Genomic DNA, 14,407 nt, shown 5'->3' with positions numbered 1-14,407 from the left:
TAAGCATAGTCTCCCCTGCTGGCCCCTCGTGGACCTCCGCAAGTCCAGGAAGACGATATCCACTGCTACCCCTGCGTCTAAGGATTTGGTGACCTGGTCGTAGGAGGCCACCAGGTCGGTCTGACAGGACCTGCCGCTAATGAGCCCGTGTTGGTTGCCCCTGAGCATGATCTCCCCCCGGCCCCTTGTGGACATGTGCCAGGGTAATTCTCTCAAAAAGCTTACCCAAGATCGAGATAAGACTAACTGGCCTATAGTTTCCTGGGTCCTCCTTTCTCCCTTTTTTGAAGATGGGAACCACGCTGGCCCTCTTCCAGTCCTCTGGCCCCACACCAGAGCCCCACGAGTGCTCGTACAGCCGTGCCAGGGGTCCTGCAATGACCTCAGCCAAATCCCTCAACACTCGGGGGTGGAGATTTCATAGACATTAGGGCTGGAAGGGACCTCGGGAGATCGTCCGGACCAGCTGATTTGAATACATCCAATCCTTCCAGATGCTCGCTGACTAGATCCGCCCTGACCCTGGGCCTGGGCGCACCTCCCCTGGGGCCTGAGAGGGACCCCGTGTGGGGGGGGCTGTTCCGGCCCCTGCTCGGGAAAATGGAGGCAAAGAAATCGTTAAATAGGTTAGCTTTGTCATCTGGTGCGACTGGATTTCCTAGCGTGTCTTGCAGGAGCCCCACGTTACCCAGTACCTTCTTTTTGCCCCCTATGTTTAAAAAAAGACTTCTTGTTGTCCTTGACCTGGGAAGCTAGTCCCAGTCCCATCTCCGCCTTGGCCTCCCTGACCCCCCCCGCATCCCTGAGCAACCGCAGGGTGGTCCTCCCTGGGGATGGCCCCTCCCTGCCACCGGGTGGGCGCCTCCCTTTTAGCTAGGAGACGTTGCTGGATGCTTTTGGTGAGCCATGGGGGCTTTCGCGCCCTCCTGCCGGCTTTCATCCGTGTTGGGATTACCTCCCTTTGGGCTTGGAGGAGCGTCCCCTTAAGGAGCAACCACTCTCCTTGGACACCGGCTCCCCTCCCCTCCGGGACCTCAGTGCTTCCCAGATCAGTCTCCTTAGCTCACTGAAGTCCACCCTCCTGAAATTTAGGGCTGCTGCCTTGCTGTAGGCCTTCACCACCTCGTGCTGGCTGGTGAACCCCAGCAGGCGATGATTGCTGTTGCCCAGGTGGTCGAGCACCCACAGCCCCCTCCCCAGGTCATCCCCGGTGGCCAGCACCAGGTCCAACAAGGCGTCTCCCCGGTGGGGCTGGGCACCTCCTGGGTTCGATGGAGGTCCTGCACTCTGGCTAGGAACCTACGTGAGCGGTCAGACCTGGCGGACTGCTCTTCCCAGCAGATGTCCGGGAAGTTCAGGTTCCCCATGACTACCACGTCCTTTGACTGCACAACCTCCGTGAGCTGACTTAAGCATTCCTGGTCTAGCTCTTCCCCGTGGTCGGGGGGTCTGCAGTAGACCCCCACCATTAAATCTCTTTCCCCTCGACTGCCTTGTATCCTAGCCCAGAGCACTTCTGTGTGCCCCTCCTCTGACTCTGTGCTACCTGGTGAGGATGTGCATTCCTCCTTAATGTAGAGCGCCACCCCCCCGCCTTTCCTCCCTCCCCTGTCCCTCCTGTGCAGCCTGTAGCCCTTGGTATTCACCGCCCGGTCGTGCGTTGGGTCCCCCCACGTTTCAGGGAGCCCCACAATGTCTGGGTTGGTGTCAGCTAGCAGGAGGGTGAGTTCTTGCTCATTTCCCATACTACGAGCATTTGTGTAGGGGCATTTGAGGCCTCCTGTGCATGTGTGCACTGGCCCCCTAATCTCAGCATTGCCCGGGCCCCTGTTGCTTACCTGGGTATTTGTTTCGCTCGTTGGTCTAGGCTGGACTGTACTTGTGAGCGCTGCTTAGTTTAGCGGTCCAAGGCTTCCTCCTCCCTCGTCTTCCCCTTCCCCCGACAAGCCTACCTTAAAGCCCACTGGAGGAGATCCACCAGCCTAGAAGAAAACACACACTTACCTTTAGGGGACAGGAGGAGCCCATCCCACCGGAGCATGTCTTCCTCCTGGCCCTTTCTGCTCGCCCACCAGTTGCAGGCTGGTGCATCCGGGGAGAGTGCAGTGAGCTCAGGGCAAGCTGGGCAAACTGCTGGGGGTCTGGCCAGTGGTGTTTTTTTTTTAATATAAATATTTCATATCAGATAAGTACCAAATACACTTGGGCAAATTCCAAGAGTCAAGTCTCAAATTTTGACTTAGCAGGGCTCAGTCACTCAAGTCTGTGTGGCTCTACTGCCAGGCAAATATCCTCCCTCCCAAACCCATCTGTCTGGGACTTCAGATACTCCCCAAATCCATGGCAGGCATCCTACGTGCAAGCCCCAAGCCCAGAGGCCTTGGGGTTCAGATGCCCCCTAGTCTCACTTGGTCCTAGCCAAAAGGCCAAGGAGAAAGCTAGGGGGAGAGCAAGAACACAGCTCGCCGTTGCCACAAAACAGTGCAGTCATTTCCCGGGTGTGGGGAAACTCACAGGGGTCAACCTGCCCGCAGTGCACGGGACAGGCCTCATCCTGGGAAACCACCTTCGTGACCCTGCCAGGTTGATCTCGGCCCAAAGGCCATGCCTGGACATCTGTCCTGGCTCTCAGCAGACTGAACTCCAGAGCTCCTCAGGAAGCAGTTGTGTGTGACATGGCTTTAAAGCCTGTGTGAGCCAGGCTGAATGGCACCGCTAGAAGAACAGCTCCTTTCTCTTCCTTTTTTGCATTAAAAACCTCGCAGCCCATAATCACACCTAGCATAAACTGTAAGGGAAATATTTCCAGCCCCTTCTGTTTCGAATGTGCTCGGGAACGGTATAATTAAAGATGTTGATGTGTAGCGAGAACTCACAGTAACTGCTGGGGTAGATGAATTTAAATACAAAATGCATATGCTATGAATATTAATCTGGCTCTCGTTTTATACCAAAATAAAAGGCCCTTTTAGAGAAGGTCTATTTATTTGTTAAAGTTCAGCGGCATAAATTCACAGTGGTCGGGGCATTTCACCTTGGCACATCTTGGTTTTCACTGCAGCTTGGAAGAGTCATGAGTGCGTTTGTCAGCAGACACTGTCACTCCTGCTCATGCCACACCATCGATGGTGATCTGCTGTAGGGAGTGAAGAGCAGATGAAAGCCCCTGCATGTCCCGGGCACATTTTGTGCTCTTCGGTGCAGAAATAAAAAAGCGGGGAGGAGGAAGGTGAGGTCCTGGGAACGGCCCCCGCCACCACCTTATAGACTAACTTGCACTGTCTAGCCCCCATATGCCACGAGCCGTTGATGTCTAGGTCTCATGCAGGCACTACAGCAAGACAACGACTGGCGACTGGCGAGAGGGACCCCGTAGGTGCTGACGCACGGTGCACCCGCTCACCTCCCAGGTGGGGTGATGGATGTGACGGCCCTGTGGGACTGTTTGCTGACAGCCTTTATCTATTGCTTTCATCAGAGCTCATTAGGCTGAGAAATGGCCAGAGCCGTTTCCCACTGGGCGGGGGATCGATGGATGAGCCCTCATGTAGGCCTGCTCTCCTGAGCCCCGTGCACTGCCCTCCCTGCCCGGTAGCGGCGGTGCTGAGGCCGGCAGGGAAGGAGTGCAAGTTCTGTTGAGCTCGATCCATCACGGGACAGCTGGTAGGGGAGGGGAGCACAGCCTGGCTTGAGATCGATCATCCCTCAGCCTGGGATTGTGCTCTCCTCTTAGCCCCCAGAAGGTGCCTCTGCTCTGAGGTGCAGCACTGTGATGGAGCGACGCTGTTAGGAGGCCGCTGAGAGCAGCCGTTTGCATCAGGCCAAGGCAGCCTGGAGAGGGGTGATGGACTGGGGGCATGAACCCCCACTGTCCTTCCGGAGATCCTGTTGGGCAAAGTAGCTCCGTCGACTGCTGATTTTCTTCCCCTTCCTGCCCCTTGGCATGCAGTTTTTGCCTCTGCAGCAGACTGAGATGTGTTGGGTACGCTAGGCTTCAGGATCTTAGGTTAGGAGATGCTGTTATTGGGAAGAAATTTTCCCTGCAGCCTTTCCCCTGACTTAGCAGGCAGCAGATGGCTTTCCAGCAGGACCTGGGAGCCAAGGAGAGGATGCAGATGAGGCTATTTCATCTCCTTCTCCTGCTCTTTCTTTCTTTCTACCTGCCTGCCTCCCTAACGGTGCCATCTCCTTCAGCTCCAAGCAGGACGTTTTCATCTGCAGGCAGAAACCCTGGGCAGATGAACTCAGGCCAGCGTGCGGCTCCTGGTGGCATTTGTCAGTTCTCAGGCTCACTCACAGGTTGCATCTCTGCTCCTTTGCTCCTGTTACTTTAAAAGCTTAAAAAATAAGCAGCTCAATTTGCACCCTCCCGCTGCTCGCTAAAGCCTCAATGCGCCTGGTCCGCTGCTTTTATTTTGAGCTGCATCACGTCACGCTGCTCCAGCATCGCCCCGTTGTCCGTGCCAAGCCTTCGCCAGTAGCGTGACGCGATGCCTCCGAAAATAGAGCAGCCACGTTAACTGGGGGGCTTGCGGTGAGGTGTCCTGGCAGCAGGCCTGGGCTGGGGACGATCTGCACCCTGGCGTACTGCTGCCACAGCCAGGTTTTGCAGTTCTGTGCCTTGCACGTTCATTTTCTGAATGCTTTCCAGTTTCCGGGCCGTTCCGTAGCAGCTCTGTTGGACTTCCCTCCTACCTTCCCCATCTGCTCTTCCCTGTAGCGGTGCACTGGCAGGGTCTGGATTTTCTTCTGGTTGCCCCAGTATTATCGGTGCGTGCCTAGCCTGCAAACGTGGATTGACTGCATTCTCTCCCCAGAAATACTGAGGCGTTGGAAGAGGAGAAAATATGGGGGAGAGTTTCTGCTGCAACCACACAGCCTGGAGAGTTACTCGAAAAACGTGCTGTATTTCCCTGATTCCAAGCCACCGGCACAGCACCAAGTCTCATGAGACCTGCGGTGAAATCACACAGCCCTGCTGCCCTGACGAACACCGTCACAGGGGAGCCGCTAGAAAACCCAGCTTTGAGGAGCTATTGAAGGGCAGGGACGCTGCGGGGAGGAGTAAAGAGGGCAGCCCATGTGCCTGGATTTCTCCCTCTGGTCCCTTGGGCACGAATGTTCAAAGCAGGCTGTCCCCAGCCAGGCAGACGCATGTGTGTGTGGCTCTGTCCTGTTCAAGTCACTGGGGACGAAGCTGGGGAAGTGCATGAGCAAAGTGCTGGATGACAGACTCAATCAGGTGGTGCCTGGGCTGCTGAGGATTCAGCTTGCTGGTAGCCCAGCAAAGGCAGTGGAAGGACTCCCATTGCCAGGCCCCGGAGGGTGCTGGATCAGAGCTCTCTCCAGCCCCCAGTGTCTTTCTGCTGAGCGCTGATAAAGCAGCCGGATGGAACGAGCCAAGGATGTTGTCCCCGCTGCCCAAGGTCCTTTCCCATTCCCATGACCTGAAAGCATCCTGCTGGGCACAGGATGGCAGGGAGCTTTTCAGTGCCCCTCTGCCAGGGCAGGAGAAAGATGTCCTCTTCCGGACTGCTGGCAGTGGGGAGAGGCTTTGGCATCTGCTCTAGATTGTCCCCGCCGAGTGCACGGCAGGCTGCGGTCTGGGCTGCCTCGGTTCGACCTCTCAATTAGCAGCTTCCTCCAACTCTGGTGCTAGACTGAATGATGGGACAACCTTTGCAATGGGATGTGCTCGGCCTGCCCAATGAGCCGCGTGCAAATAAGCTCCTCCTGAAACGGTTTCCTGGCAAAACTCCTCCGGACTTAGTATGCTAACGAGAGGCCCTGGAACGAAGCAGCGGCTTGACCCAGCTCAGAGGCGGGAGGCAGCCGGGATGCTCTGATGAGCTCCACTGGGAGCAGAGTACATGCCCACATTGTTCCCCCGTGCCTGCTCCTGACCGACACTTGTGTGTTTCTTTGGCACTTTCTTGCTCCAGCACGTGACCAGAATTCATAATGAAGCTTCCCATGAGACTTTGCATGGAATGATTAATGATTCAATAAAAAAAGCCAAGAGAACAGCGAAAAAATGACAATACAGTGATCCAATAATTGATTCTTGGAAGTGTCTCGCTAATGCTTTATTAAAAAATGCACTTGTCAGGGCAGTTACTTGTTTTCCAGAACTGGGCCTTAAATATGGTTGCAGCAGCTTGTTTTATAGGGGCACTAAACTGCCATACCAGTGTTTTATGGAGCAGGCCCTTTCAGAAGGACTGCCATGGAAGGGGCACAGTCAGTCGTCTGCTTGCAAAGAGCAGCTCCCTCCGTGGGGATGAATGCAGAGCTGTCCGAGGCCTGGTCCAGGCTCCAGAGCTACGTCGGCAGAGTCCCCTTGTGACAGATGGCAATAGGAGGGGCTGTCTGCTGGCATCATGTCCAAGTGGCAGAAGCTGAAGCTGGTGGAAGCCCTCTCCCCTGCTGGCAGGGCTGCGTGCACAGCAGGGGGGCTGTCGACACTGCCCTGTTGGCAAGGGAAACTTGGTCCACGCTGTGAAGCCAGCACGGCTCTGTAGCATGCGCCAGGCCTGTGTCGGCAGAGGACGTACGGCAGTTGCTCCTGCTCCCTCTAGCAGCAAGGTCCGGCTGCGGGGGGCTGTAGCAGAGCCCGGGACGGTGGGAGGATCCGTCGTGCTCCATCCTGCCTCGGTAGGAGGGCTGCAGGCTCGTGCTCGGCATTGTGCTAGGGCTGTTCGTGTCCCTGGGCACTGCACTGCTCAGTGTTAAGAGGCTGTGGTGAGAGCCAGGGGATGCTGAGCGCTGCCAAGGCTAATGAAACGTGTGTCGGGGAAACGATAGTGAGAGCCAGGCCTGCGAGCAGCCAGCCCGCACAGCCCCCTGTGGGGCTGAACCCGAGTTGATTTTTTTTTCTTTTCTCTCCCCTGCCGTATGAGTCCCTGAGCCCAAAGTCCCTGTGCTCTGTTGCCCTCAGCCAAGGTGCCCAGTTTGTATGGGTGGGGCAGCACCTCCCGGGTGCCAGGGCCTTGGGGAAGCTCATTTCTTGGGCTCTTTCCTTTCTCAAGTGTTTGCACATCGGTCACGACTGCTCCCCGCTGCAGCTGCAGTAACTGGGGGTGTGATTTGTTCTTCCAGGCCAACAAGCTGAGAACGAAAACTTTGCGAAACACCCTGAACCCCACCTGGAACGAGACCCTCACCTACTACGGGATCACAGATGAGGACATGATCCGCAAGACGCTCCGGTAGGTGTCTCGGCGGATCTGGGTGTGGGCTGGGGAAGACTTCCTGCCTCCTCGTTTGGAGAAAAGTTCTCCCACTTGCTTCCCCCTCTGGGGGAGGGAGAAGGATGTATGTGGTCACCATGGTGCAGGGGTCTGAATTCTGGCCCAGAATTCAGATGACCACGTGGACCTCTCACGTGCATCACAGCAGCCCCTCTGCCTGGCATGCTGCGGGCACGTGCAGAGCTCCTGCTCTCAGGCCGATCAGAGGGAGTTACGATGTAGCTGGGCCCATCGCTTGCATGCCCTGACGGAGGGCATCTCTCGCACCCTTCGCAGCAGATACTCGGTGCTGAGACTGAAGCGTGGGTGAGGAGTCCTGCACTCCTCGCTCAGCGCCCTGGGCTCTGACGTGCCAGGGGAAGGGCCTTGGGGGTTTACCCTTTTTGTTTCCAAACCTGGTCACTGTACCATAGTCAGCTGCTCACTTGGTTTGTTCATGGCATGGGGGTGCACTTTGGGGCCTGGTTCCTGTTGTGTTGGGGGTGGGTGCTGCGTGCATTTTCCAATTGCCACAAAGCTAAATGGTGCCAAGTTTTCTCAGCCTGGTTTAACCCATCCAAGCAACATGGAAGCCAGTCTCTTGGGAGCAAAGTCCTGTTCTGCTAGTGCACTGGGGGGTGGGAAGCCGGCCCTGTGCCGCTGGCAGCACGGCAGTGGGTCGGTCGGTGCCATTCATCCTTGCACAGTGTGTCAGAAACACTGCCTTTCAGACAGGGCCTAACACTGAGGTCTGTAGCAAAGCAAAGGTTTGGGTAGCATCCGGTTCGGGGTAGCAGCCATCCTCCCCACAAAGTCCAGCGCTTCTCCTGGCCGGGGCACCAGCCTTGGTTAAACTGGAATCCACGTGTAAGCCCTGAGTCAAGGCCTGTGGAAATAAAAGGAAAGCATCCCAACGACTTTTAGCACCGGCCCTTGCAAAGGCTGCTGTGTTCTGTCCTTATGTCGTCTGCAAATCTCCTTGCTCCAGTGCCCTGCGGTGGAGGTCAGGTAAGAGGCTGTGAAAGAACGAAGGGGTTTGCCCGTAGCTTTAAGCCATCCGAGCTTTGCGGCTGCAAGGCTAGGAGCTGTGCGTTGCAGGGCCCAGAGCTACAGGAAGTGCTGAGACCAGGATGCTGCGGCACAGCGGAGCTGGCAAGGGCAGGTGGACCCAGAGCCACCTCTGTCAGAGCGCGGGGATAGCGGTCTCCAGAGACGAGCCCTTCCCACGGGAATATCAGTGCTGCCAGCGCATCAGGCTGCAAGCCCGGGTTTCCTTAGTATTATTTTCATTCTCCTCTGTGCCTTTGAAGTTTTCAGCTACCTCAAGCGTGGAAATTGGTTTATAGAGAATCGCTTGGCTGGACTGTTGTGTTGAAATGCGCCAGGGAGTAGGAGTGTTTGGCCTCGGCCCTCACCTCCCCGTTAGCTCGCGTAATTGTTTCCTGCTGCGAAAACGGTTTCCACTTGATCCTTATGAGGATGGAGCCGTGGGCTCCCAGCAGCAGAAGGGTGTGGTGGAGAACGGGGCCCTGTGTTTGCTGGACTCGCGTTTCACGTCTTCATTCTCCCGTGGTGGAACTGTAATTCCTGGCACAAGCCTGCTGCGGGATTGTCCGTGGCGGCTGCTGGGGCATCTCTCGGGGCAGCGGTGCCGTGTCCCTGGCCCCGCTCGCTGCCCCAGCACAGACAGTGACGAGTGGTCACCAGCTGGTAGGGCGGCTGCGTCTCGCTCCTGCCGAAGACGTGAGAGGGAGGGAGAAGCATCAGACTTTGCCTGTGGAGGGGAGCGCTGAAAGGCAAGTTCTTTGCCTCCAGTTTTATGCTCCATTTCCTGGGACTTGCTCCCATCAAACAGCCATTAAAGCGTCAGTGAAACAAGGCAGGAGTCCCTTGCGCAGGTCGCATGCAGAGCACTTGGATCCTGACCAGCGAAGGCTGTCTGGTCCTCCCTCTCCCCTGGGCTATTTTCTTGGTGCTGTGGTATCAGGAAGGGCAAAGCCTCTTGCCATGGCTCATCCTGCATGCCCAGAAACCTGTGGACCTCACTGCCGCAGGGGGCAGAGCTGGGCCATGTCACTGCCTCTCGTGGCCCTGCACTGGGTCGGAGGGAACTCCCTTCGTAACCCCCAGCCAATGTACCTCCAGCCCAAGTGGCAGCGGCAGGCTGCCCGCCGTCGTGCCCTGATCGCTCCAGCTCAGCGCCTCGCCACGCGCCTCCAGGGGCCTCTCGGCTCGGCCCCGGCAGGCGTCGGCTGGCGGACTGGCATATGGCGCACGGTGGAAGGGGGAACTCGCATCCTCCCGCGTCACTATGGCAACCGGAGCTGCACCGACAACCTGGAAGCTGGCGCCTGTTGCGTGGCTCCGGCGGGCTCGGAGCCTTGGGAGGCCCCAGCTGGAGCGCCCCGGAGAGCTGGCGCAGCGAAGCTTTGCTTGGGGGCTGGGAAATGGCACGGGGGAGAGGGACTTTGGGACAGAGGCAGTGCTGGGCCTGGGCTGAGCAGGGCTTTGTCCTTCGCTGGCCGGACCCAGCCCCTAGCCCTCTCCCCTGCGCCCATCACGGGGTCCGCCAGTTCCTGTGGTATTGGGCTGCAGGCGAGACTGATGTCAGCTCTCACAAATTTGCCACAAGGTGGAAAACGGTGTGTATTTTTTCTTTAATTCATTGCCCACATGTTCTAGCTTTCCCTTGGGGCAGTTGCCCTTGCAGTCCGGCGCCTCCCGGGTTCTCAGTTCCCTCCTCCAACCTATCGTTCCCCGCTCACCCGAGAGGGGAAGCAGGAATCTCCAGAGGCCTGGACTCTGCTTTGGACCCCACCACTTGCTGCCTGCACCGTCTTAGCCAAGTTGCTCGTCTGCCTCGGAGAGCTGTGGGGAAGGGCTGTGCAGCACCGAGCGCAGGGAGACTCGGAGCCCAGTCGGGGCCTCTGGTGCCACGCGCAGGTGAGGGAACACCGTGGCGTGCCAGCTGCTACGGCTGCGGACACACTCCCACATGAACCGTCCTGATCGTGAGGTAGCAGCAGGCAGCAGGGAGGTGGCGCTGGCCAGCGGTTTCCCTCCTGCCTGGGAAAAGCCAGGGGCTCTGGGTTGCTCACAATACCCACCGTGGTGGGGAGGAGGGAGCACCGCCTGCGTCCCTGGCGCTGAACTCACGGTGCACCCAGGAAACTCATCTGGGCGCCTGTTTACTGCAAAATCCACCAGCAAAATCCTGAGCAGTGAGAGATGGGGGCCAGGAGCCTCCGCTCTGCACGGTCCGGCTCGGCGTTTGGGGCCTGAAGGGCTGGTGCCGAAGCCCCGGGGAAGAGAGGGCTGTGTTACTCGTCTCAGGACTTCCCCCTGTGAGCAGAGAGCAGCAGGAGGCAGCGTGAGGGCAAGGAACTGGCTCTTGGCCCTCTCGGTGGGTCACCCCGGAGTTGCCTCTTCTGCTCTGGCACGTGAGCAGCGACTCCCAGGTGGAGGGCTTACGGCCTGCAGGCTGGGGCGGGGGGGTTATACAGCCCTGGGCACCTCCTGGAGCAGCAGAATCCCTTGGGGCAAGGGTGGGGGCCCAGACCGGGCTTCTTCCCGTTCATGGTGCAAATGAGCTTAGTTCTCGGCCAAGGAGGCGGCAGTCAGTGGGGGCCCCTGCACCCGTGCAGCACTTCTCACACCTGCAAGGCAGCCCCGGGCCCCAGACTACTCTGCAATCTGCACCTGCCGTCCCCAGTCCTGAGCAGGGGGTTGCGTCTGCCGGGCGCCTCGCTCCACCACTGCAGCCCCAGCTGCCCGTGCCGTGCCGTCTGCTCTTCCACTTCCCAGGCTGCCGCGGAGCAGAGCTGACCCGCTTCCATGTGGCACTTGTGTGGAGAGGGACAAGCGTCTGCCAGGATTTGGCCCGCAGCAAAGGCTGGGCTCTGGACCCAGAAGGAAGTGGCCCAGGGAAGACACCCTCAAAAGTGCAGTCACTGCCCACGCTCCCTGTCTCCCTTTGCAAGGGGATGGTGTGGGACGGGGAGCCGCACCTCTGGGGAGTGCCTGAATCTGAAGCAGCCGTGACCTCTGGTTTAGGAGCGGGAGCACGAGATGCTCAGACACCAGCCTGCAGCCCGGAGGCGCAAGCAGCAGAGCACGGATGGCATCGGTGTTCAGCATCTTCCTGGTGCCAGCAGGCCTCTCCACCGCTGTAACAAGTCCTGCACTGAAGGATGGCTTCTCTGAAGTAATCGTTGCGGGTCCCGGAGATTAGCCCTGCTGCAAACTCATTTCCTAACAAAGCCTGTGGACTGCTCCTGCCGCAGCTTGGCTTTTGAAGGAATTAATTGAAAACGCCCCAAGGCTTTGGGGTGGCTGTTGCGTGTGCCCGGGGCGGGGGCAGGCTCCAGCATTTCCGCCTTGGCTCTGCAGAGCTGCCACTGAAGAGTCAGTGCGTCTTCAACAAGCCGCTCAGAGGTTGTGAATCATGAAGTTTAATTTAAACGCCTGCCCTTCAATTTCTCTGTGCTGGTGTCAGGGGGCGTGCGGGAGAAGGTCTCTTGGTGAAGTATGTGTTATCAGAGACTTCAGAAACACTCACAGCAGATCTGCCCCGCACTCCCCCATCCAGCCTCAGGAAGCATTTGGGAGATGTTTTAGCTAGCAGCAGTGGCAGCTGGCATCTTCCTGAATGCTGTGATGCAGCTGAGACACAAGACTCGTCTGCTTTCATTTCCAGTGTCTTAGAAACAGCAGACACCAATATTTTCATGCTGGCAACGGTCACCTTATGTGTTGAGAGACAATGGCACAGGACGCTCTTGTGCCTAGAGGCTAAAATGAGATATGTTCACACTGGACTGGGTGCGGGCTTTTAATCTCAGGCTGATGAATCAATCGCTTGACCACACTCCTGAGGCCTGGGCCAGAGCCTCCATCTTTAAAGCGTGGTCAGAAGATATGCTCCTCTCCAGCTGCAAGCTTGCGGCACGAGTCCCTCAGCAGGGCTCCCGAGCTGCACAAGGCAGGAGGCCAGACCGCGTGTCCACAAATGGTCCTTTCTGGCCTTAAAACCTAGCAGCTGCTTTCTTCTTCGCCCTAAGGCTGCTGTATACCACTTCAGCACTGTGAGGGAGCCGTAGAGAGAACATGGATTCATGCCTGGCGTCAGGCTCCTGCTTGGTCTCCAGTGCCCTTGGGCCCTTGGATTGTAGCCCCCTTTGCAAAGCAGCCGGTGATGGGCAGTGGTGGGGAGGGCATTAATGGTGGTTTCCCGGTGCAGACTCTGCAAACCGGGGCTCTTAGCATCACACCGCCTGCTTGCAAACAGCGAGTGGCACAGGCCCACCAACCAGATCTGCAGCCAGAGGGGACACCCTCCAGGCCAGGGCCCGTGGCCCTCGGGAAGGAGGAGCGGGTTCGACAGCAAGGGAGCTGCCTGCATGTAGAGTCCTCAAGGGGAGAAGGCCAGGCGGTTTGTGCCCTCAGGGAAGTCACCCCGGTCAGTCCCTACTGCCGCCCCTCCTTCGGCTGCTTGGGGACGCCTCCTCCAGGATGGTGCCTTGAACCGGCTGCCCTAAGATGACAAAGTCACCTCTTTTGTTGCGAGCTCTGTCTTAACTGTGCTTCTAGGGCAGCTTTCAGCCCCAAGGCCTGGAAGTGCGCACACACTTAGTTCTGTGCAGTGGGGTAAGTCCCGTTGCAGTCAGTGAGCCATCGCATGGACGTTGGCCTGGGCAGGATCGGGACTAGCAGGCTTTAGAGACAGGATACCCGGGGCACCCTGGGACCGTCCCCTGTCTTAAAGTGCAGCCCCTCAGGGTGCCTGCAGCGGTGCTGGCTGACCTGGAGGCCCGGCCAGGAAAAAGGATGCCCTGTCCCTTTGACACTGCCGCTTACCTAGATCAGCAAGAGCACAACCGCCTAAATTAAATAATGCACATGATCCACAATAAATAGATGCAATGCATAAACATGGAGCTGCCTGATATCGGACAGAATTATTCCTCCGCAGTGCCTGTCGAGGAAGCAATGCATTATTCATTTCACACTCAGCCCGCCACAGAGCGGTCCCACTAGCGCCAGAAGTTCTCTGCTTGATCATGTCTTCAACAAATAGTCTCACGCAGCCGGCAGGGGTTCACAACAGGGCCTGTCCCGCGCTTACGAGGACTGCAGAGTGGGCTGCATTTCACTTCCCAGGGAACTTTTCAGCCATCAACGGGGCAGCTCCTCGGCTATTGTCAGCAGTGGAGTGGTTGTAATTACGCCCACCTATTACAGCGGTTGTAATTACGCCAACAGCTAGAGCCCTTTCCATCCGGAGATCTCGGCGCGCGACGCAGAGCTCGGGTGGTTCATCCCCGTGTGTTGGAGCAGGGCCATGGCTGGGTCCTCCTCCACTTTGATTCCAGATGTTCTGCTTCCTTAGACGGCTGGACACGGCGTGTGTGCATGCGTGCTTGCTGGCGTTGCCAGGGGGACAGCGTGGCACCACGCAGGAAGGGGGTGGCGCCCACGCAACACACTCATGGTGAGGCTGTTGGGCCTGGCAGAGGTGGGCCTTCCGCACGTGGCCATGTGTGGCCATGGGCCGGCACAGGGACCGGCCCGGGAGCTGTGGGCAGCCCCTGGGTGGGGAGCAGCAGTCCCCTGGGCTCAGAGCCCCCGCCACAGCAAGAGCAAGCAGCAAACAAAGGCAGCCTCCTGGCCTCCCACCCAGCGTCTCCGGACGTGAGCACAGGCAGCTGGAGCCAGTCCTTGGCCACAAGGCCGCCTTCCCGGGGCTGCCCTTGTAGTGGAGCCAGTGGTGTCCACGGGGAAAGAGTGAAGGGGCCCAGAAGTGAGGGGCTGCTGGAGCCGGGGCCTGCGGTGCACAGCGCTGGGCGCTCAGTGCGGGTGCTGAGTCCTGGTCCGGGCCTCCCCTGTCCTGCAGGGAGGCTCCTTCCCTTTCCAGTGGAGGGGCCTGGGCCCCCGCCCCGCCCCGCCCCGCCGCGAGTCCCTGGGCCCGCTGTGCTGGGCTGCCTGGAGGCCGGGGGCGCGGCGGGGAGCCGAGGACTGGGTACCTGCGCTTCTTCCTACTTTGAACGTCAGGGTTTCTCCTGTTTTCTGCTGCTGGGACCAGACCCGAGCCAGAGGAAAACACCGGGGCGGCTCCAAGTGCGATGCCCGAGGGCTCGGCTCGCACTAGCCCTGCTGCCCGCTGCCGCCCGGCGCCGGCT

General features: G+C 58.4%; 1 protein-coding gene across 1 annotated transcript in view; it reads left to right on the top strand.

The window, feature by feature from the left end:
• The window catches only part of DOC2B (double C2 domain beta), a 54,102-nt gene that overhangs the window by 23,316 nt on the left and 16,379 nt on the right, over window positions 1-14,407 (top strand). Inside the window, exon 4 of the mRNA XM_019545713.1 lies at window positions 7,099-7,208. Coding sequence (XP_019401258.1) covers window positions 7,099-7,208 — 110 coding nt within the window. The remainder of the gene's footprint in view (window positions 1-7,098; window positions 7,209-14,407) is intronic.

Source organism: Crocodylus porosus, unplaced genomic scaffold (genome assembly GCF_001723895.1).
Source record: "Crocodylus porosus isolate Cpor-Errol unplaced genomic scaffold, CroPor_comp1, whole genome shotgun sequence".
Lineage (NCBI taxonomy): Eukaryota > Metazoa > Chordata > Crocodylia > Crocodylidae > Crocodylus > Crocodylus porosus.
This window is presented reverse-complemented; position numbering and strand designations above follow the sequence as displayed.